This window comes from Nipponia nippon, unplaced genomic scaffold (assembly GCF_047370975.1).
Source record: "Nipponia nippon isolate SJK-2023a ecotype South Korea unplaced genomic scaffold, ASM4737097v1 scaffold_36, whole genome shotgun sequence".
NCBI lineage: Eukaryota > Metazoa > Chordata > Aves > Pelecaniformes > Threskiornithidae > Nipponia > Nipponia nippon.
In genome coordinates, this window is record NW_028262354.1 from 2,740,991 (window position 1) to 2,760,800 (window position 19,810).

The 19,810-nt window shown below is 59.0% G+C and overlaps 2 protein-coding genes across 13 annotated transcripts; both read left to right on the plus strand.

Moving 5' to 3' along the window:
* Nucleotides 1-8,878, plus strand: SEMA4A (semaphorin 4A). Of its 3 annotated transcripts, none has more exons than XM_087772069.1 (15): nt 1-363; nt 3,037-3,177; nt 4,303-4,463; nt 4,578-4,640; nt 4,728-4,826; nt 5,293-5,401; nt 5,516-5,632; nt 5,743-5,873; nt 5,948-6,117; nt 6,197-6,347; nt 6,604-6,793; nt 6,892-7,007; nt 7,097-7,266; nt 7,350-7,462; nt 7,581-8,878. In XM_087772069.1, exons 1-15 carry the CDS (start codon nt 276-278, stop codon nt 8,210-8,212), a joined length of 2,451 nt encoding a protein of 816 aa, XP_087628195.1. In that variant the 5' UTR covers nt 1-275; the 3' UTR covers nt 8,213-8,878. The 3 variants fall into 3 exon arrangements, with proteins under 3 accessions (XP_087628195.1, XP_087628197.1, XP_087628196.1); XM_087772071.1 differs by having other exon boundaries at nt 1-262; XM_087772070.1 differs by lacking the exon at nt 1-363 and adding an exon at nt 1,714-1,805.
* Nucleotides 8,879-9,505: 627 nt separating this feature from the next.
* On the plus strand, nt 9,506-19,602 carry SLC25A44 (solute carrier family 25 member 44). Of its 10 annotated transcripts, none has more exons than XM_087772115.1 (6): nt 9,506-9,710; nt 10,475-10,603; nt 14,326-14,436; nt 14,785-15,520; nt 17,497-17,624; nt 18,172-19,602. In XM_087772115.1, the coding sequence occupies exons 4-6, from the start codon at nt 14,899-14,901 to the stop codon at nt 18,361-18,363; spliced, it is 942 nt and encodes a 313-aa protein (XP_087628241.1). In that variant the 5' UTR covers nt 9,506-9,710; nt 10,475-10,603; nt 14,326-14,436; nt 14,785-14,898; the 3' UTR covers nt 18,364-19,602. The 10 variants fall into 10 exon arrangements, 7 of the variants coding, with proteins under 7 accessions (XP_087628241.1, XP_087628236.1, XP_087628237.1 ...); XM_087772110.1 differs by having other exon boundaries at nt 10,475-10,565; XR_015707825.1 differs by lacking the exon at nt 9,506-9,710 and having other exon boundaries at nt 10,042-10,565; nt 18,172-19,323; nt 19,532-19,602.
* Nucleotides 19,603-19,810: the final 208 nt, after the last annotated feature.

The following is a 19,810-nucleotide window of genomic DNA, read 5'->3' on the forward strand; positions in this document are numbered from 1 at the left end:
CACAGGAACGTGTCAAGAGAGGTGTTGGCCGGGATACACGTGGGTGCGCCGTTGGGTGCACGGGGGTGTCTGTGCCTCTGTCTGTCTGTCTGTCTGTCCCCAGCCGCGGGTGTGTGCACGTTCACCCACGTGTGTGCAGGGCTGTGCGTGTCAGGGCCGGTGTGCACGCCGCCGCGCGCCCACCCGTGCCTATGCCTGAGCCCAGCCGTCTGTCCGTCTGTCGAGCGTGTCCGTGTGTCCGGGCGGGGGGAGGCCGGCCGAGGTAAGCCGTAGCCATGGCGACGGGAGCGGGAGCCGCCGGCCCCGCAGGGATGCCGGTCCCGCCGGGCCCCCGCCGCCGCCGGGCTGCGGGGGCTGCCACAGGTCGGTACCGCCGCAGCGGGGCCGGGCCGGGGCTGGGGCCGGGCCGGGGCTGGGGCCGGGCCGGGGGTGCCCCCCCGGGGGGCGGGAGGCAGGGCCGGGGCTGGGGGCAGCCGCCCTAGCGGGGACGGGCTTTGGGGACCCCCGGGCAGCGCTGGGGCTGCCAGGCAGCGACAAAGGGGCCGAGGTCCCAACCCCAGGCAGAGCTTCCCCGCGTCCCCACCCCCGTCCTCGCCTTTGCACCCCTCCGTAGCCCCTTTCTTCCTCCCGTATCTCCTTCGCATCCCTCCACATCCCCTCTACCCCCCCAACCCCTTCCCGTGCATCCTCCTATCTCTTTCCTGCACCACCCCACGTCTGTCCCCACCCTTTGCATCCTGCCCTTTGCATTCCCCACCTCTCGAATCCCTCCCCTATCTCCCCCTGCGCCCCCCAGATTCCTCCCATATCCTTACTGCATCCCCCCGACCCCTCCTTGCTTTCCAACTCCCCCACACCCCCTCTTGCTCCGGGTCTGGGGGGGATCGAAGGAGCCTCCCCCAGTCTGAGACCAGTGGAGAAGGACCACACTCTTCCCTGCTGCTGGGGGACCCCAGTTCCCAGCGACTCGGGAAACTGAGGCACGGGGAAAATCTCGGCCCCCAGGAGATCAGTGCCCGTGTGGCCACCAGCTTCACGTCTGCCCTGCGCCATCGTCTCGCACCTTGCTGAGCACGGGGGCTGGCTCTGTCCCGTGGCAGGTTAAACCGCTCTTTGTGAGGAGGATCTGTGTTTATTGGCAGCGTAATATTCCCCGGCTTGGGGGGAATCTGGAGGGTGGGTGGGACAGGGGACCAGCTCCCGCGGAGCCATGGCCGTGGTGAACCCGAAAGCACCAGGGAAAACGAAACCACCCCAAAGCTGAGAGGCCCTTGGTGACACTCGTGTCCGCGTGCCAAATCCTACGCAGGGAGGCTGTGATGTCCCCCCCAAAATGTCCCCAGGCCACTGCAGCCAGGGGACCCAGGAAGGAGGAGGGACAGGGCTGTGACGGAGCTTCGGCTCCCCATGCCGCTGGAGCAGCCTTGAGGCTGCTCTCGCTTCACACCCTGTATCAGAGCTGGCTCGCACTGGGGGAACACTCCCCAGGGGCTTTCCCCAGCCCCACCATGGTCCCCCTGAGCCTTCAGCCTCACCGAGGAGCCTCCGCTCCCTTTCCCATCCCTCCTCCCCCTCGGCCGGCCCCGGTGGCTCCGTCCCAGGGCAGAACAATGCGGCCGGTCCAAGCCTCCGTGCGGCCCCGTTTCTCAGCCAACCCTTCGCCAAGTGGGAAATCCGGGGCAGAGTAACCTAGTTTCTGTGCTTACAAGGAGCTTTCTGTCCTGGCCAAGCAAGGTGACGGGGACAGCGCTGCCCACCCTGGGTTTGGTGTCCCGGCGGGCAGATGGTGGCACTGGGGGAGGCAGGTAAGGAGGCCCCGACAGGGCAGGATGCTCCTCAGCCTTGTCTGGAGTGGGATATCGGGGTACCTCAGATGTGGCTATGGTGTTGGGGGGACCTCAGGGCTTTGGCTTCGTTGGGTTTCTCACCCACAGCCATCCCAGAGCAGCCTGGGGTGGAAGATGGAGCCTGCAGGGAGCCTGGCTGCTCCAGGCTGTTTGTGGGGGCGATGCTTGGCCCCATGGGGCTGTTTGTGGGTGCGATGCTCAGGCCCGCTGTGGATCCTCACAGTCAGCAGGCGAAATGATGTTGCTTTGCTCTCATCCCAAAGATTTCCCCAAAGCCAGGAAAGGAACCCAGGCATCTGGGTTCTCCATTTCCCTCTGGGCACCCCAGTTGGAGGAGCAGAGCACCCCGGCTCCCATCCCGGCTCCCATCCCGGCTCCCTCCGCCAGGCTTCGCTGCCCTCCCTGCGGGGAGGTAACGCAGGCGAGGCGGGAGCAGGCGCCCGCTGCCCCAACCTGCTGAGGCTCGTCCTCTTCCAGCAGGACTTTCTGGTTCCCGCAGTCCCCAGCGGGGCCACGCTGGGCTGGGCTGGGCTGCAGCGAGCCCTGCCACGAGCGGGGCTGGGAGCCTGGCAGCGCGGCTGGACCTTGGCCAGGCGCCGGGCATGGGCCCGCGAGGGTCTTCTGGCCGCAGCCCCCTGCGGCCAGGCGCTCGCCGGGTGCCGATGCTCCAGGGGCGGAGGTGAGCCAGCTCTGTCCTCGCCCGCCGGAGAGGTAATGCCGTTTGCTGGGGACACGGTGGCTGCCTACAAGGGGTGCCGGGGACCACACGGTCGTTGAGACGTTGCTCTTTCACCACTGCTTCCAGCAAGAGCTGCAAAAAGAGCTGCAAGAGAGGGTGTCCCGTCCCCCCCCCAAATTTTGTGGACCCTTCAGGCCGCTGATGGAGGCTCACAGAGGAATCCCTGATGGGGATGGGCACTGTGGGGCTCTGCGGGGGCAAAGGCAGGAGCATCTGGGCACCTTTGTGCCAAGGGGGTCCCGGTGCAGAGCGCCCAGCAGGGCATGGGGACGACTCTGCCTGTGCCAGGGTGGCAGCGGGAAGCTCTCGCCCACATTCCGGGGCCATGTGCGGCTTGAGGCACCGGGGCCCCACGGCCCCCCTGCGCCGGGTGCTGGCTTCCCCCTCTCATTTCCGCTCAGTGGCACAGAGCCCGGACAGCGCGGGCCCTAACCCTCGCCCTTCCCGCAGGGATGGTGCTGGGACCTTCGAGGGGTGCATCCCTGCCGCCCCCCGCCATGCCCTCAGCTGCCCTCCGCCTGCTCTGTGGTGTGGTGATGCCAGCCGCCATACTTTGCGCCGAGCCCCTGCCCCGCGTCGCCTTCCCCAGCGGTGAGTACGGCACCGAGAGAGCAAAAGGGCTGGGGAGGGGATGGCGACAAGCTGGGTTGCGGGGGGGACAACAACGGCTTGGGAGAGCATCCGTCCCCAGGGTTGAGCATCCAGCCTCAGGGACCCGTGGGCTGCTCTCCATCACAGCCTCCCTGCCTCGTTACCCCTCTCGTTAGCCCTGCGCGGGGTTGGGGCAGTGGGATGGCGGCGACGGGGCTGGGGACCGGTGCTGGTGGCAGCAGGGCGATGCAAAGGGCTACGTGGCTGCTGCGGGGGCAGATGTAATGAAGCTGGTTGGCACCCAAACACCGTTGGGAGCTGGGTGCACCCTAGGGTGCCAGCTCTAGTAGAGAGATTTTGGCACCCACCTGCTCCCTGGGCCGCCCTGGATGGAGGAAAAAGCTGCCTCCTTGGTGAGACAGGGCACCGCGTCCTGCCTGCGTGTCCAGCCAAATGGCAGGTGGCAAAGAAAGGGGTTTGGCGGTGCTGTGGGATGGCAGCGTTCGGGCAGGCAGGAGAGGTCTGTACCCCCCCGGCAGGGCTGTGCCCTCCCAGCGCCCCTGCCTGTGCTGCCACTTCCCCTTCCCCATGTAGCTGTGGCGACAATTGCAAAAGCTCCTTTTTTTCCCTGTTTCGGTGGCTGGCGGGGGCAAACAAGAAAGGGGGGCTGTGCTCCAGGGCACCGGGGGTCTTGTAATTCCCCCCCCTCCAGGCTGGCACCTTGGGGCGGCGCATCCCCCAAACGGAGCATCGCCCCGTGGCCGTGGTCCCCAAGCATCACGGGCATTGCTTGCAGCCCAGCAGGGAAAGACGCACTCCGTTTCTTACAGAACAACAAAGCAGCGGCAGAGGGCAAGGGATGCGCGGGGTTTGGCAGCGTGGGGACGTCCAGCTCTTGCAGCGGGACCCAGAGGGGACGGGGGTGGAGGTGGGGACGTGGAGGGGGAAGTGGGGCCAGCGATGGCGGGGCTGTGGGGGAAGCAACGCACCCCATTTCCTATGCGAGAGGTGAGAAAAGCATCAACGGCAGCTGCTGCCGCATCCGCCTGGGCTCGGCGCTGGTTGTAGCGCTGGGACGCGGGTGTGTGTCCCTTGGCCCCCGTCATCCCCCTTTCCTCCTGCCAGGGGACCCCCGACGGACCCTGACCCATTTCAGCCAGGACAACGTCTCCCACTACGACATCTTCCTCCTGCACGAAAGCGAAGAGGAGCTGTACGTGGGAGCGCGTGACCGGGTGCTGGCCCTCACCGTCGGCACCCCGGGCAGCATCCGTGCCAAAGCCTCGGTGAGGAGCAGCCGCTTTTGGGGACTGCCCACTGCTGTGCCTCAGTTTCCCCGCTCAGGCTGGGCGGTCGTGGCCTGGCTCAGCAGCTGTGGACCGTCTCTATTCCCTCCGCAGATAACGTGGGGACCCACGGCCGAGAAAACCTCCGAGTGTGCTTTTAAGAAGAAGAGCCAGGAGGTGAGACAGCACCCCGGGGGGCTCGGGGGGGGACCCACAGAGCTGCAGGGGTGCTCAGCCCCCGCCTCTGCTCTTTCCCCGCCGCAGACCGAGTGCTTCAACTTCATCCGGGTCCTTGTGGCCCTGAACGAGACCCACCTCTACGTCTGCGGGACCTACGCCTTCAGCCCCGCGTGCGCCTACATCGTGAGTGTCCCCCCCCGCCAAGGACGGGACGAGGGGGGGGTCTCCGGACACGTTGTGGCATTGCCACAAGGAGCCACAAAAATATCGGCCCGGGAGCCCCAGCGGGATGGGGGGATTTGAGCTCATCGCATCCCGGGAATTCCTCTGGGATGTGGGGCGCTGGGTGCCCCCCGCCGCCGAGGCGCATCTTCGCGTTTCGTGCACTACAGGGGCCCATGGTGTTTCTAACCGGGGCTGCCAGCAGCTTTTCACCCCCCAGGTCAGACGCAGGTGGTAAACCCCCAATTTTGGGTCCCAGTTCCCTCAGGTGACCCCAGGCAGCCTGTCCTGCCTCAGTTTCCCCATTTGCTGAGCACGTGGTGAGCACCCCAGCTTCCCCTCAGGCCAGAAGGAGTCGACAGCCATTTCTTGCAGATTTGGGGTTTGTTTTAACTCCGTCAGCTGATTTTTCTGCCCTTTCCCACAGCACCTGGAGAACTTCACACTGGTGTCCAGCGGCAGAGGACAACCTTTCCTGGACGGGAAGGGCCAGTGCCCCTTTGACCCCCAGCACACCTACACAGCCGTGCTGGTGGGTGAGTACACGGCCAGTGGCCCCCATGGGTGGGCACCCATCCCTGGGATGGAGCGGAGGGTGACGGCAGGGATGGGGCCCCGCCGCGGCTCACCCCCACCCCCTCCCCGAGCAGACGGCGAGCTCTACGCCGGCACCATGAACAACTTCCAGGGCAATGAGCCCATCATCTCCCGCTCGCTGGGCAGCCGGACCCTGCTGAAGACGGACGCCTTCCTCCGCTGGCTTTCGGGTGAGCAGGGTCCTTGGGAGGGCCCCCCTCACCCTCCCCGTGCCGGGGGTGCCTGCCGCAGCCCCCCCGCTTCCAGCTCCTCACCCCCCTGCCCTGGCTGTGCCCCACAGCCGACGTCTCCTTCGTGGCCTCCTTCAACATCCCTGGAGATGACAAAGTCTACTTCTTCTTCGAGGAGACGGCCGATGAATTTGATTTCTTCGAGCGGCTCCTGGTGCCACGGGTGGCCCGTGTCTGCAAGGTGGGATGACAGGGCACGATGGGGGCACCCAGCTCCTGTCGCCCCGAGGCTGAGCATCCTCCCGGCTCTCGCAGACCGATGTCGGAGGGGACAAGGTGCTGCAGAAGAAGTGGACGACATTCCTGAAGGCCCAGCTGCTGTGCTCGCAACCCGGCCACTTCCCCTTCAACGTCATCCGTCACGCCTTCGCCCTGCCCCGCCGCAATGGCAGTGCCGATTTCTATGCCGTCTTCACCTCGCAGTGGTGAGTCCCAGCACCCAGGGGTGCTGCGGGAGCACTGGGGACCCGCGTCCTCCCCATACTCACCTTGCTGTCCCTGCAGGCAGGCGGGCAGGGCGGGCAGCGCAGCCGTCTGTGCCTATAGCCAGGAGGCTCTGGAAAAGGTCTTCGAGGGCAAGTACAAGGAGCTGAACAAGGAGAGCTCTCGCTGGACGGTCTACAGCGGCCCCGACATGAGTCCCCGCCCCGGCAGCGTGAGTGCTGCCCACCCGGGGGATGAGACCCTCCCGGGGGACGATGCTGGTCCCCATGGGGAGGGGTTTGTCTGTCCCAGTTTGCCCCGTGTGCTCGCACTGGGGTGAGACGGTGGCGGTGTTGCAAGTGGGATGGAAAAGGGAGGGGTCCCTTTGCACCCAATTGATGCTGGCACGGGGCAGCCTGGTGGCACGTGTCCGTCCCCCTCTGTGCCTCAGTTTCCCCACGCCAGCACTGACTCCTCTCTCCCTGCAGTGCTACATGGGTCCCTCCTCTGACAAAGCCCTCACCTTCATGAAGGACCATTTCCTAATGGACGGGAAGGTGTCACCCATCCAGGGGCGGCCGCTGCTGGTGAAGACAGACGTCACGTACACACGCATCGCGGTGGACGAGACTCGTGGCGTCTTGGGGGCCACCTACCGCGTCATGTTCCTGGCCACGGGTGCGTTTCTGTGGGGGTACAGACAGGGCGCCTGGTCACCCCTCCTTCCCTTCCCTTGACCCCCCAAAACACCGGTGATGTCCCCTGTGCCCCCGCAGAGGAGGGCTTCCTGCACAAAGCGGTGGAGCTGCCCGAGGGTCCCCACATCGTGGAGAGCATCCAGCTCCTCAGGACGCCGGAGCCGGTGAAGACCCTACTGCTGGCCCCGGGGAAGGTAGGGGATGGGGGTGACCCGACGGCCCACCTCAAGCCTGGCACGGGAGGGCAGGGGAGAGGCTCAGCCCTGCGCCTCTCCCTCCCCAGGGCATCCTCTACGTGGGCTACTCCGGTGGCATCCTCCAAGTCCCGTTGGCCAACTGCAGCCTGCACCGGAGCTGCGCCGAGTGCGTGCTGGCACGGGACCCGTACTGTGCCTGGCACAGCCTCAAGGGCTCCTGCCAGCCCACCCGCGCCGCCGCAGCCGACGAGGACATGTGAGCCGGAGAGGCAGCGGGATGAGGATGGGAAGGGGGATGCGGAGGGGACCGGGATGCTGATGCCACTCTCCCGGCCGCAGGAGCGTGTGGCTGCAGGACATCAAGGAAGGGAGCCCAGCCGCTGTGTGCCACCGCGGGAGGAGCGTGGCCATGCCCCGAGCCTGGGGGGCACAGGAGGATCCTCCCGCAGAGAGTTGAGTATGGGGGCATGGCGGGACAGGGTGGGGGTGCTGCGGGATGGGGACTGGAGGGTGGGATGGGGGACATGGGGTGCACTGCATCACCCTGCTCTCCCTCTCTGCACCCCGCAGGGTTCAGCCCCCCACTTAATGCCGTGGTCCGCCTGGCGTGCCCCCGCCGCTCCGCCCTGGCCACCTACAGCTGGCAGCAGCCCGGCGGCCCGGGAGGCCGGAGGGACACGGCGCTGCTGCCTGACCACACGCTGGTGGTCATCATGCAACCGGGGACTGCTGGCACCTACAAGTGCCAGGCCACCGAGAACGGCTACACCTGGACCGTGGCTCATTACCAGCTCCGGGACCCCAGCGGGGCAGACCCCGAGTCGGACAGGCTGGCTGAGGAGGGGTTGGCCTGGGGGTCCTCAACCCCCAGCACTCCCCGGTCTTACTGGCCCCAGTTTGTCACCGTCACCGTGCTGCTGGCCGTGGCGCTGGCCGCTGCCGCCTGCCTGGCCCTCCTCACCTACTGCGACCAGCTCAAAGCCAGGAGCAAGGTACGGGGGTGCAGCGCACCCCACAGCCCCCCATCCCAGCGCCGGGAGAAGGTACCCCTCAATGGGGGGACTGAAGAGCCCCCGGCACCCGTCGTCCCCACCGAGGAGGAGGAGGAGGAGGAAGACTCCCGCGCTTGCTGCCTCCAGCTTGATGGGGACATCGATGCTGATAACAACAGGCTCCGCGTCTCGGCGGGGGACACGGCGTGACACCGCCACAGGGTCGGGGAGACCGTGGGGAAGGAGGGGGGCGGGGATATGGATGTGAAGTTTTTTGGGGTTTTGTTTTGTTTTGTTTTTTTTAATTTAAGACATGTTTTAACATAAGGTAATATTTTGGGGTAGTGGCGAGGGGCAGCGGGGTGGGATGGGCCCCTGGGAGCAGCGGGGGAGGCAGCAAGGGGATGGGATGGGACGAGGGGAGCGTGGGGGGCGAGGGAAGGACACGGGGACAGGGAAAGGACGTGGGCACGGAGGAGGGATGTGGCCCCACGTGGGGCAAGGACATGGGGCCGAGGGCAGGACGTGGCCGTGGGGCAAGGACGAGGGGTGGGGACGGGCGGAGCTGGTGGATGCTGACACTGGTGTCACCCCAGGAAAAAATCCCTGGGATCCATAAAAGCCCCAAAATGGGGAAAGCCGAGCCCGCGGGGGCTCTGTGGGCCGACCCCCCCGCGCACCCACCCTGCGCTGCCGGACCTCCCCCGCTCCCCACCGCCCTGGGTGCTGGGGGGACCCCGCATCGCCCCAACCCCCGGACAGCCGCCGTGGTGGAGCCCCCCGCTTCTCACCAGCTGCCCCCCGGGGTTGGCCCCTGCTGCTGTTTTGATGATGCTGAGCCTTCTTTTTTTTAAAACGAACCAGCTGTAAATTTCCCTGCTCTTTGTACGTTCGATTTTTTTTATTAAAAAAAAAAGGAAAAGCTGCTGCGTTGCGCTGCTGGGCCCAAGGAGCGGCTGCCCTCCCGGGAAGGCCGAGGGGCTTTGAGAGGTGTGCGGCGCGTGTGCACATCTGTGCAACGCGGCGGGGCGTGCGACACGTGCGGGCGGGGAACGCGCGTTCGGATGCAACGCGGGAGCGTGCAAGGGCGCGACGGACGCGTGCACGGGCAGCGTGGGTGTGGCACGTGCGTGCACGTGCCACGTGGGGGTGTGCAAGGTGTGCGTGTACAACGCAGGGCGAGGAGCTGGGGGAAATGGCCCTCATATCCCCGCCCATCACTCCCTTACTTTCGACGCATCCCTGCTGTTTTCCCCACCCCGCCGTGCCCTCTGCCCTTCCAGCAGCCAGCACGTGAATTCTTCCCGGGAAACACAAGAATCCCACCCAGTCGTTAAAGGCCGCTGGCCCTTTAAGAGCCGTAATTCGGCGCGGTCTCTTTAAGGCGAGGGCGCAGGCCTGTTGCGCGCATGCGCACTCGCGTCCCCGCCCGTCTCCCCGGGGCGCAGCAGACGGCCGCCCTCTTTACTGCGGCCGGAAGTGCGTAGGGTCTCTTCCGGAACGGCGTCAGCCCTTCCCTAAGATGGCGCCGGTGCTCGGGCGCTGATTGCTCGGGCTGCGCGCGAGGCCCCCGACGCGCTGCCGCTGCCGCCGTTCGCTTCCGGGCCGGCGGCCGCTGAGGCGGAGGGGGGGGCAGCGGCCATGGGGTGGCGGGACCGGCCGGCGGCGGGGCGGGGCGGGACGGGGGCCTCCCACCCGCCGGCCTGAGGTAAGGGGGCGGCGGAGGCCGGGTCTGGGCCGCGGGGCAGGGGGCTGTGGGGCGGGAACGGGGGCTCGGTTGTGGGGCGGGAGGGGGAGGCCTGGCCTGGGCGAGCGGCGGCGGCGGCGGTGGTGGTGGTGGTGGTGGCCCGGCTCGGGGCCGGTGGTGGAGGCGGGGGCGGGGGGCAGCTGCTGGTCGGGGTTGGGGGGCCCGGGGCGGGTGGGTGATGGGGAGCAGGCGGGGGCGGGGGGCGGCTGGCGGGGCCTGCCCCGGGGCCTGCGGGGAAACCGGGGTGAGGGGTGAGGCCGGAGGGGGCGGTTTGGAGCAAGAGCCGCTTGGCTGAGGAGGAGGGCGCTGCGCCATTGAGGAGCCCAGGGGAAGGGGATGGAGGTGCCCGGCGCCTCCGGGGCTGCAGGAGGCAAAACCGAGAGGGGGACACGGCCGCGACGTGAAAGCAGGGCGCTGGGAAAGGCTCCTTGTCTGCAGCGCTGCTGCTCCGCTCAGTGACCTTGAGCGGGGCCCGTGCCAAACTTTGCACATGTTCGCTGCCTTTAAAGCACGTCGCATTTTATTTATTTATTTATTTATTTTTTGTCTGGCGGAACACAAGCGCTGATGGCTTTATCTATAAGGTAGGAGGGTGGTTTGCTGCGCCAGCTGCCCACCTCCTGCCCCTGGCTCCCTGGGTGCAGGAGGTGGAGGGGAGGCAGCGCGAGGCTGTGGGTGTGTTGGGGAGTGCTGCCCTTAGACTCTCTCTGCCTCATCGTTTACAGAGAGACAGCTGCTCGCAGAGGGACTGCAGATCTTCAGTGAGGCTGATTTTATGTCCACTTCCACCCTGGGGTAAACTTAAGGAGTGCAACGGTAAAGACTTTGATAACGGAGCTGCCTGCTTAGACCAGGTTCGGCGTAACGTGGCACAGATAAAAGGCTTCAAATTTGAGAGACTCGTAGCGGATTTGTTTGATCTCGTGCTTTCTCACTTGAGAGGATCTCCACAGGCAACCGCGTATAGCGGTTGGGGCTTGGAAGGGCAGCCTCGCTGCCTGCTTCTGGATGGTTCCCAGGCCGTCGTGCTCAGGCATTAGTATGCTGAGCAGGAGACATCCTTGGCCGGGGGTACACAAAGGGCCTGTCTTTATTTGCCAAAGAATCATATTTAGATACAGCTGCAGCAAAAGCGGTTTGGGGAACGGATTGGTGGGGCTGCATTAAAAAGGAGAGAAATTGGAGGGGGGCGGTCATGCTAAGTTGCAGTCTGTGTTTAGAAGGCTGAAGCTGTATCCTGTAGGTCATACTGCAAACCAGCGAGAGAGCAGAAGCAGGTGCGGTCAGCTTGGTAATCTCCTGCTTTAATTTCCAGGCAGAAATTCAAGAAATGCCTTTCTATTCATGGTGAGAAGTCACCATCTGTATAGATCTATTGAAGTGTAGTTGTGGCACGGCAACTGTTTAAGTGTTGAAGTACAGAACGGCTCCGTGACCTGGGAGGGAACCTGGTGTACTTGTATTTCATTTTGGAGGGCAGGTCAGTTCTTTTGAGGTTTAGCAATTACTTTTCTATCGATCTCCCCAAAATCACTTGAAAGATCGTCAAAGAGTTACTGAAACTGGATGCGACAGGATCACTGCTCTGAGCACGGCCCTAGATTTAATTTCTGGAAGAATGAATGCTCCGAGCAAAACTCCTGTCCTGGCAGAGCCAGAATTGTGGCCACGGTGGTCAAACCGAAGCATCCCTGGCGATGCCAGGATGCCTTCCCTCCTCACCTCCCCGCGGGAGGAACTTGCGGCGTTGACTGCTTGCGGGCCCTGGGATTAAAGTGACGTTGTCTTTCTAAGTAAGATCCTGAATGCACGTAGTTATTCGTAAGAGTCCAAAGAAAGTACAGTTATTTCCTCAAGGGGGTTATGTCCGGAATTCGAAAAGCACTGTAGCACATAAAACTAAATAAAAATCAAGGATACTTTTAAAATTATTATTATTTATTTGTTTTCCTTATTGCAGCGATGAGGATTTTCCTTAGCAGGTACACCTTACCTTTCACCTGGGGAGCTCTGTTGCATATGGTTCGGTTTTTGGATGGCAGAGGAATTTGGAGTATGGACTAAAGCCTCAGGCTTCACCAGAAAATTTTATTGGCTAGACTCTGTTTTATTTTTTGATAAAATATTAAGCTAGTGGGACTCCTAACAAGCAAAAAATGATGTTTTCATAGGCGCTGTGTGCAGGTAATTCCTGTGTAGAAAGCTTTATGCTGTCTGATTATGCCTGTATTAGCGAACCGGTAATATTGTAACGATAATTAAAGCGATACAACTTTTGTTTAGACAAGCCGTGGCATTTGTTACGCGTTATCTGTCAAGTCAATTGACTGTAACAACAAAGCGTAGTTTTCTTTGTACTAGGTAAAATAGGGTTCCCCCACCCTCCCTGTTGGACCCGGATGCCCTTGGGTATTTTTAACTTCGCTGTCCATCAGCAGGAGCCCTGGCAGCCTTTAACGCTGTTTGCTGATGTTAAGCAAATATTTTGTTGGCAGATAGGCAATGAAATGGTCTGTTAATAGCACCCCACCACCCCCAATTTCATAATCGTAATTTCTTCTCTGTGCCAGAGGTAAATTATTGCCAGTTGTTTTGTAATTGCATTTCTAACCAAATGGCTCTCGGTTGTTTGAGCTCTCTTCAGGAATCCAGCAATTTGGAGATGTTTATGCTATGGCCTTTCTGCATTACACCGATAACGTAAAATGGCCCCCAAATTGGTGTATGGTGTTGACTGCGTCTCATGTTAAATTGGCGTTCTCACTCAGGCTAGATTCAAAGCGAATCTGTTTTCGGATCTCTGGTTTTGGCATGCTTGTTCCACTTTCTGCGTTTGCAAGTGGAGCTACTTGGTATTGCTCTGCTCTCCAGCAGTTCAGCTTGTGCCTGTGCACAGACTCCAAATGCCCGTTTGCCGGAGCCTGGAATATAAGCTGTGACGCAGCTGCAGTCGAGCTCTTTCTGGTAATTTATCAGTCTGTTATTCCTGAAGACCTGTAGGCTTTTTGATACGGAAAGAAAGTCCTTGTGGTCAGTGAAATAACCAGTTTCATGTTGGGTTGATTCTTTGAGATGCTCTTCTCTTTTTGCTTGTATCTGCCTGGCCCCGCAAGGAGGTTAGCCGATTCCAAGCTTGGTTAATCGTGCACCGCGTCAGAGCAAATTACAGCCAAGAGGGAGACGGGTGGAAATATAGAGAGTCTTGTCCTGGGGAAGGAGTTGTTGGTGACTGCGGGAACGTGGCTGCCAACGGGATCAGATGCAGCCGTAGTGCATCGGGGCAGGAGCTGGGCTTGGGAAGGGTCGCTGCCGGCGGGATGAGATGCAGCCGTAGTGCATCGGGGCAGGAGCTGGGCTTGGGAAGGGTCGCTGCCGGTGGGATGAGACGCAGCCGTAGTGCATCGGGGCAGGAGCCGGGCTTGGGAAGGGTCGCTGCCGGCGGGATGAGATGCAGCCGTAGTGCATCGGGGCAGGAGCTGGGCTTGGGAAGGGTCACTGCCGGCGGGATGAGACGCAGCCGTAGTGCATCGGGGCAGGAGCCGGGCTTGGGAAGGGTCGCTGCCGGCGGGATGAGATGCAGCCGTAGTGCATCGGGGCAGGAGCCGGGCTTGGGAAGGGTCGCTGCCGGCGGGATGAGATGCAGCCGTAGTGCATCGGGGCAGGAGCTGGGCTTGGGAAGGGTCGCTGCCGGCGGGATGAGATGCAGCCGTAGTGCATCGGGGCAGGAGCTGGGCTTGGGAAGGGTCGCTGCCGGCGGGATGAGACGCAGCCGTAGTGCATCGGGGCAGGAGCCAGGCGCGGGAAGGGTCGCTGCCGGCGGGATGAGATGCAGCCGTAGTGCATCGGGGCAGGAGCTGGGCTTGGGAAGGGTCGCTGCCGGCGGGATGAGATGCAGCCGTAGTGCATCGGGGCAGGAGCCAGGCGCGGGAAGGGTCGCTGCCGACGGGATCAGATGCAGCCGTAGTGCATCGGGGCAGGAGCTGGGCTTGGGAAGGGTCGCTGCCGACGGGATGAGACGCAGCCGTAGTGCATCGGGGCAGGAGCTGGGCTTGGGAAGGGTCGCTGCCGATGGGATCAGATGCAGCCGTAGTGCATCGGGGCAGGAGCCAGGCGCGGGAAGGGTCTGCCTGCCGGAGGAGGCTGAACCAGGACCTCCCCTCCTCATCCCTCAGTTCCCGATGCTCTGAATGCTGCCAAAATTGGCAGGACGGCAGGTTTGTGAGTGTTATCATACCAGAAGCGATGACGCAGGATTGGAAGTGAGGATGAACTTTGCTCGCCTTCGCTGGAAAGCGCAGTTAGGCACTGTTCAACTGAGAGATCCCTGGGCTGTGATTTTTAACCCTTTCTTTCCAGGGTCTTGGTCATCAACGTGGAGACTCTACGCGCCTGTTTGCATTTGCCTTGTTCTCCCATTGTAGCTCCTCTTTTCACGACCTTCTCTTCCCCCTTCCCTGACTTGCGTCACCCTCCAGCTTTGGGAAGGTCAAAATGGAAATGCCCAGAAAAACATGTCTAATTTGTGCAGGGAATCTGGGAACACAAACAGACACTTGTCACTTCCTTCTTTATACAGAGCCTGGAACTGAAAAGTGACATCCTGACATCTAGGAGCATCGCAAGCCCGGAATGACTGGGGAGAAGCTGCTTTGGTTGACAATCCCTATTCCTGCGTGTTCGTTAAAAGGTAGCGCTTGCTGTTGGAGCTGTGCTCTTCCCCTGTGGATCTCATACCGCTTTGCAAAGTCTGGCAAGCTTTGCTTTGCAGCAGGGTAGTCTGGACCGTAGTGAGAGCTGCCGTGTGCGCAGACCGCTGTTAGAATTTAACAAATAGCTACGGTGACATCAGAAGGTGCCGCCGTCAACCATGTGATAGCGGCCCCGCTTCCTGAGGTCACAGTCCCACCGCTCTGCCAGCAGAATGCTTTACGCAAGGGCTCTCTGTACCTGAGGAGAATCGGCAGAGCTAGGTGACGTAGGCTGCTTTAGCCAGCTTAGGTGCTTCATCACCTACTGAAAGTGTCTCTCATTTCAGATGCCAGCACTTCCAATCTAGTCGAGCAAGACAGGAGGGCTGAGCCTGGATCTGCTCTGTACTTTTGAGGTAGATCCGGGGCGTAGCAACTCTCCTCCGCCACTCCAAAGAGTCATGGAGGACAAACGCAACATCCCCATCATCGAGTGGGAGCACCTGGACAAAAGGAAATTCTATGTGTTTGGGATTTGCATGACTATGATGATCCGGGTGAGCGTTTACCCTTTCACGCTCATCCGGACACGGTTGCAGGTTCAGAAGGGGAAGAGCCTATACAACGGGACTTTTGATGCTTTTGTGAAAATCCTGCGGACAGAAGGGACAGTTGGGCTCTACCGTGGCTTTTTGGTCAACACTTTCACCCTGATCTCTGGACAGTGCTACGTGACAACATATGAGCTCACTCGAAAGTACGTGTCACGGTACAACAACAACAATGCCGTGAAGTCTCTGGTGGCCGGCGGCTCAGCCTCCCTGGTGGCCCAGAGCATCACGGTACCCATCGATGTGATCTCCCAACATCTCATGATGCAGAGGAAGGGGGAAAGCATGGGCAGATTTAAGGTGCAGAACCAAGATGGCAAGCGGATGTTGGTCTTTGGCCAAACCAAGGACATCATTGTACAGATTTTCAAGGCCGATGGCTTTAGAGGCTTCTACAGGGGCTACGTGGCCTCGCTCCTCACCTATATTCCCAACAGTGCAGTCTGGTGGCCCTTCTACCACTTCTATGCCGGTAAGTGAAAGGAGACTTTGACTATATCTTCTCCCAGGAGACCTAGAAGCCCCTCAGATCAACCCTGAAACTGTGGATCCAGCGTGATTTGCTTTCTCTCTTTGATTTGGGGTGGGAGCAGAACCTGTCTTGAAACAAATAGCTGCATCCAATTTAAAGGAATTCTGCGGATGTGGGTGGAAGTTTAACAGAGCAGCATTGTTTTAAATGCAGAGCTAAAGAATAAGGGTCTGAGTGCTAGAGGACTTAAAACGAGGCAAGAAGGACTTGATGCATCAACTTTAACTTTCTCTTCCGCTAATCCCCAAAAATGCTTACTTTCTGCACGGAAGTGAGGCAGGCTGTTGTCTGGCATCGGACAGAGATTTGAAGCCACTGTGTAAATTCGTCTTTCGGTTCACATGGACCCGATATGGCAAAAAGACTTCTACAGCCACAAATCTCATAACAAAACCAAAAAACAGGCAGAGACAAAGGCAGGGTCTTCTGTGGTTTTGCGTCTTAAGATCATGCTTCGGTTTCTGTACCTTTAAAACTGACTCCAAGCCTTGTGATATAAAACTACACATAACAGTACGTTCTCTCTCCCTAGCTTAGCTCTGGAAATCCTCAGGGTGTTCCCAAACACTGAAGATATTGGCCAGCTAAGATTTATTTCCCCCCACGCCCCGCCAATCCTTTAAATTTCTGTCATGCAGCTTTGTGTGTGGTTTTTAGACTAATATTTACCTAATAGCAATCCGCCTAAAAGCGATGGTAATGAGAGGCTTAGATTTCACTGTACTAGGCTTAAAGTATATCTTGGAAATCACCTGTTTTTAACAGTACAGGTGTCTCAAATGTCTAGTTTGCTTTTCAAGAGTGGGCACGTTCTGGTAACAACGGGGAGCATTGGTTACGCATCAGTGCTGCATTTAAATGGCAACAGCAGCTTGGGCTGTTGGTCCAGTCTGGACTTTTTGGGAGCGCTCCCTTCACTCTCCATGTCAACAGTTTTTAATACCAAAATCCACTGTATCAATTGTGAGACTTTCATGCCAAAAAGGTTTAAAAGCGGACGTGTAAGAATAAGCAAGTTGATATGGAGAGAACGGAGCTTGCCTCTTTCAGATGTTTGCTCTCTTTTCTAGTCTTCTGCAGTGGAAATCAAAGACGATGCTGAGCGTAAGCCCCAGCCGTCAATGCGTCTCTACTTTGGCTGCTTTCTCTAGGCCTCTGTCCCTGGATAGTGTGCTGCTCTCGGCTGGCAGCAGCAGGGGCCGTTGAACCTTCCTCGGGGCTCAAAGTACGCTGCTGGCAGCGATTCAGATCAGTGCTCTGGGTCGCAAACAGAGCAGCTTCCTTCCCTCTTGCCAGATAGACCTAACCACCGCGTCATCCAAAGAAACCGGGACTTCTGGACTGTCTTCCCTACCACTTTAACCGATAAAAGTGTGGGAGATACAAATCCCGTTTGCCAGGTGGTAGGAGCAGAATGAGGAAATCCCTGGGATGAGCAGTACGGAGCGCTTTTCTCCTTAGAGATCCCACAGCGGGATACCGCGTAGATACCTGGTATACCTGCTGGTTGTGAGAGCTTTCTGGATCTGTGTGAATCTCTGCAGACAGCTTCTGATAGCCTCATCTGAAGGTTTCCCCTCGCCTTTTAAAGGGGGGTGAACGTTTCTGTGCTCTGTTTTGGGGCCGTACAAGCTTATTCTTTGTTTGCTCAGCAGGTCTGAGAGCCTGTGTTGGAGCTGCTCAGAGGCTGCGTGATGGAGCACTGAGCCGCTGGGGTGTTTACGGGCTTGCTCCCTGCGCTTTGCTAACTTTCTGGTTGATGTAGAAAGCACCACTTAGACATGCTGTGGGAGGAGGTGACAGGTTGTAAAGCAGGGGTTCTGCCCACTGCTGATCAGTCTAAATTAGCAGGTGGAGTTAAGGAGCTGATGAGCAGCCGCTCGTCTGAAACTTTACTCTCTCTCTCCTGTTCCCAGAACAGCTTTCTAGCTTGACTCCTAAAGACTGTCCCCATCTCCTCCTGCAAGCCATATCGGGGCCACTCGCGGCTGCAACAGCTTCCACGCTCACCAACCCCATGGACGTCATCAGGGCTCGGGTTCAGGTAAGAGCTCAGCCTGCTTGGCACGTCTGTCTGCACCAGCAGCGTGACGCAGGGGTGGGGTTCGGTCTCAGCTCTTTGATCTCTGTGGCTTCAGGTAAAGGCTCCCCTTCTCTCTCCGATCGTAGGTTGTTTTGTCCTAGATATCACGCTGCTTAATTTGCCCTCGGCGTTAATAGGAGGCGGCTCAGGTAGCGAGGCTGGCTTCGCCTGCCTGGACTGCGCAAATGAGGTTCCCCAGCAGATGTGGCATCCTTCAGAAGAGGAGAGGTGCTTCTGGCAGTGCCGGTTTTAGTCAGACTCGAGCTGTTGTGTTGATCCAGCCCCTTCTAGATGGGAGGAAGGAGGAGACAGGTCTAAGAATCCCACTTACTGCTGCCTCTTTAGGACTTCTTGCCTTTTTTTTTACCCCTCAGAGAATTCTAGAAACTAGATTAAGGTTGTTGGACTGACTAATCTGCAGTCTCTAGAGTCTGCAGTTGGAGCAGAACCCCAGAGCAGCTCAGCAGGAAGCCTGGCAGCTCTGTGAATATTTGTTCTCGCTTTGCAGGTGGAAGGCAAGAGCTCCATCATCCTCACCTTCAGACAGCTCATGGCCGAGGAAGGTCCCTGGGGCCTGACTAAAGGCCTCTCTGCCCGCATCATCTCGGCCACTCCTTCCACCATCGTCATCGTGGTGGGGTATGAAACTCTGAAGAAGCTGAGCCTCCGCCCGGAGCTGGTGGATTCGAGACACTGGTAGAGGCAGCTGGTGGAAGAGAAACCTTCTTTTGAACCCTCTGAATTCGGACTGTCACGGTTGAAAGCTTGGGAGGAGAGGCCGCTGCTTTCTCCTTTGTCTCTCACTGGTTTCACAGTACAAGGCAGAAGCAAGAGCAACTGCAAGTCACCTCTTTAGGTTTGATTGTAATACAATGCTCTGCTGCTGTTCCTGCTTAAAACCATCAAAACGTGACCTTTGGCAATGCCGTTTGCCTGTGACGGTTCATTCAAGAGCAGCCAGGTGCGTGAACGCATCCCGGCAAATTCTTAATTCCCTTTTTTTAAATTAAAGACTTACTGGCTGAAGTGAAAAGCCAGTTTATTCTTTAAATTATTTTAATCTTTGCCAAACTTCCGAGGAGGGGAGTCTAACAGACTGCAGCAGAGCCCTCTGGTGGGTTTGGTGCTGATTGCAGTTGTACTGTGGGACGCTGGAAGAACAGAATAGACAAGGAAATTTCTCCAATCGCCCACGTTTATTTCTAGAAGATGTGAGACGAGAGTAACCTGGAACCACTTAAGACCTTACCTACTGCGTTTCGAATAGATCTGTACATACCTTTTTTGTATGTTCTTGGAAAATGTTTCCTATCTCTCATCCTTCAAACAGCAAGCTGGCTGATAGGCAAGTTAGGAGTTGAGTTGGCTGTTTGTAGTTAGCCGATGGCAACTTTGACACCTAACCTATGTTTTTAACCTGTTGTTATTTAATTTTTTTATTTTATTTTAGGGAAGCTTATTCTGATTGCTGGGGGACTGAGTGGTTGTTCTGTGGCCTTGTTCAATGTGAGTGTCCGTACTGCATGTTCAGGGTGGCTGCTGCCGCTTCCCGCCTTTAGTTTAAGCACAAACAAACGCCGAGTTTGGAAGTGTCAGATTGCTGCGCTGCCAGCAGCCCCAATGAGACCCGAATGTGACTTCAGCTACGACTGGATGTGAGGTGGGGAAGGGAAAAAAAAAAAAAAAGCTTGTACTGGCTTTTGATCCAGTTCAAACCCGATCGGCATGTTCATATTGAATAAGAAGTAATGGTTCGTTAATACTTTTAAGTTTAAATCCTGCTTATCCTGTTTGGGAAGGGCAAGGACGATTCTTTGCACGCTCTTGCTGGATCAAAATCTTAAGCTATGGTCTGTGTTTTTTACCAGATGAAAACTTGCAATCGAGTGGCGAAGCAAGAGGCTGCTCTTTGGGGAGGAGGAATGAAGGGTTTGTTTGACTTCGCTCTGCTGGTCTCGGTATTTGAGATTCGCCTCTCGTGCTGCCAGCCCACGGGCGGCGCTCATCCCGGTTAAGCCGTACGTCTGAGAGGTTGGAGATACACCTCCGGATAACAGACCTATCGCTCCCTCTGTTCATCTCGCTGCCGTAACAAGGAATTTGTGGTGGTAGCGTTGATCCTGCCAAACTGCGGCCGCTGCCGGGCT

What these genes read in the sequence shown, in the direction of transcription:
- SLC25A44 (XM_087772115.1), top strand. Translation starts at nt 14,899, where the DNA reads ATGGAGGACAAACGCAACATCCCCATCATCGAGTGGGAGCACCTGGAC. An exon ending in CTTCTACCACTTCTATGCCG is followed by an intron (nt 15,521 to 17,496) that starts GTAAGTGAAAGG and finishes TCCTGTTCCCAG; the next exon opens with AACAGCTTTCTAGCTTGACT. An exon ending in TCATCAGGGCTCGGGTTCAG is followed by an intron (nt 17,625 to 18,171) that starts GTAAGAGCTCAG and finishes CTCGCTTTGCAG; the next exon opens with GTGGAAGGCAAGAGCTCCAT.
- SEMA4A (XM_087772069.1), top strand. Translation starts at nt 276, where the DNA reads ATGGCGACGGGAGCGGGAGCCGCCGGCCCCGCAGGGATGCCGGTCCCG. An exon ending in CTACACAGCCGTGCTGGTGG is followed by an intron (nt 5,402 to 5,515) that starts GTGAGTACACGG and finishes CTCCCCGAGCAG; the next exon opens with ACGGCGAGCTCTACGCCGGC. An exon ending in CGTCATGTTCCTGGCCACGG is followed by an intron (nt 6,794 to 6,891) that starts GTGCGTTTCTGT and finishes GTGCCCCCGCAG; the next exon opens with AGGAGGGCTTCCTGCACAAA.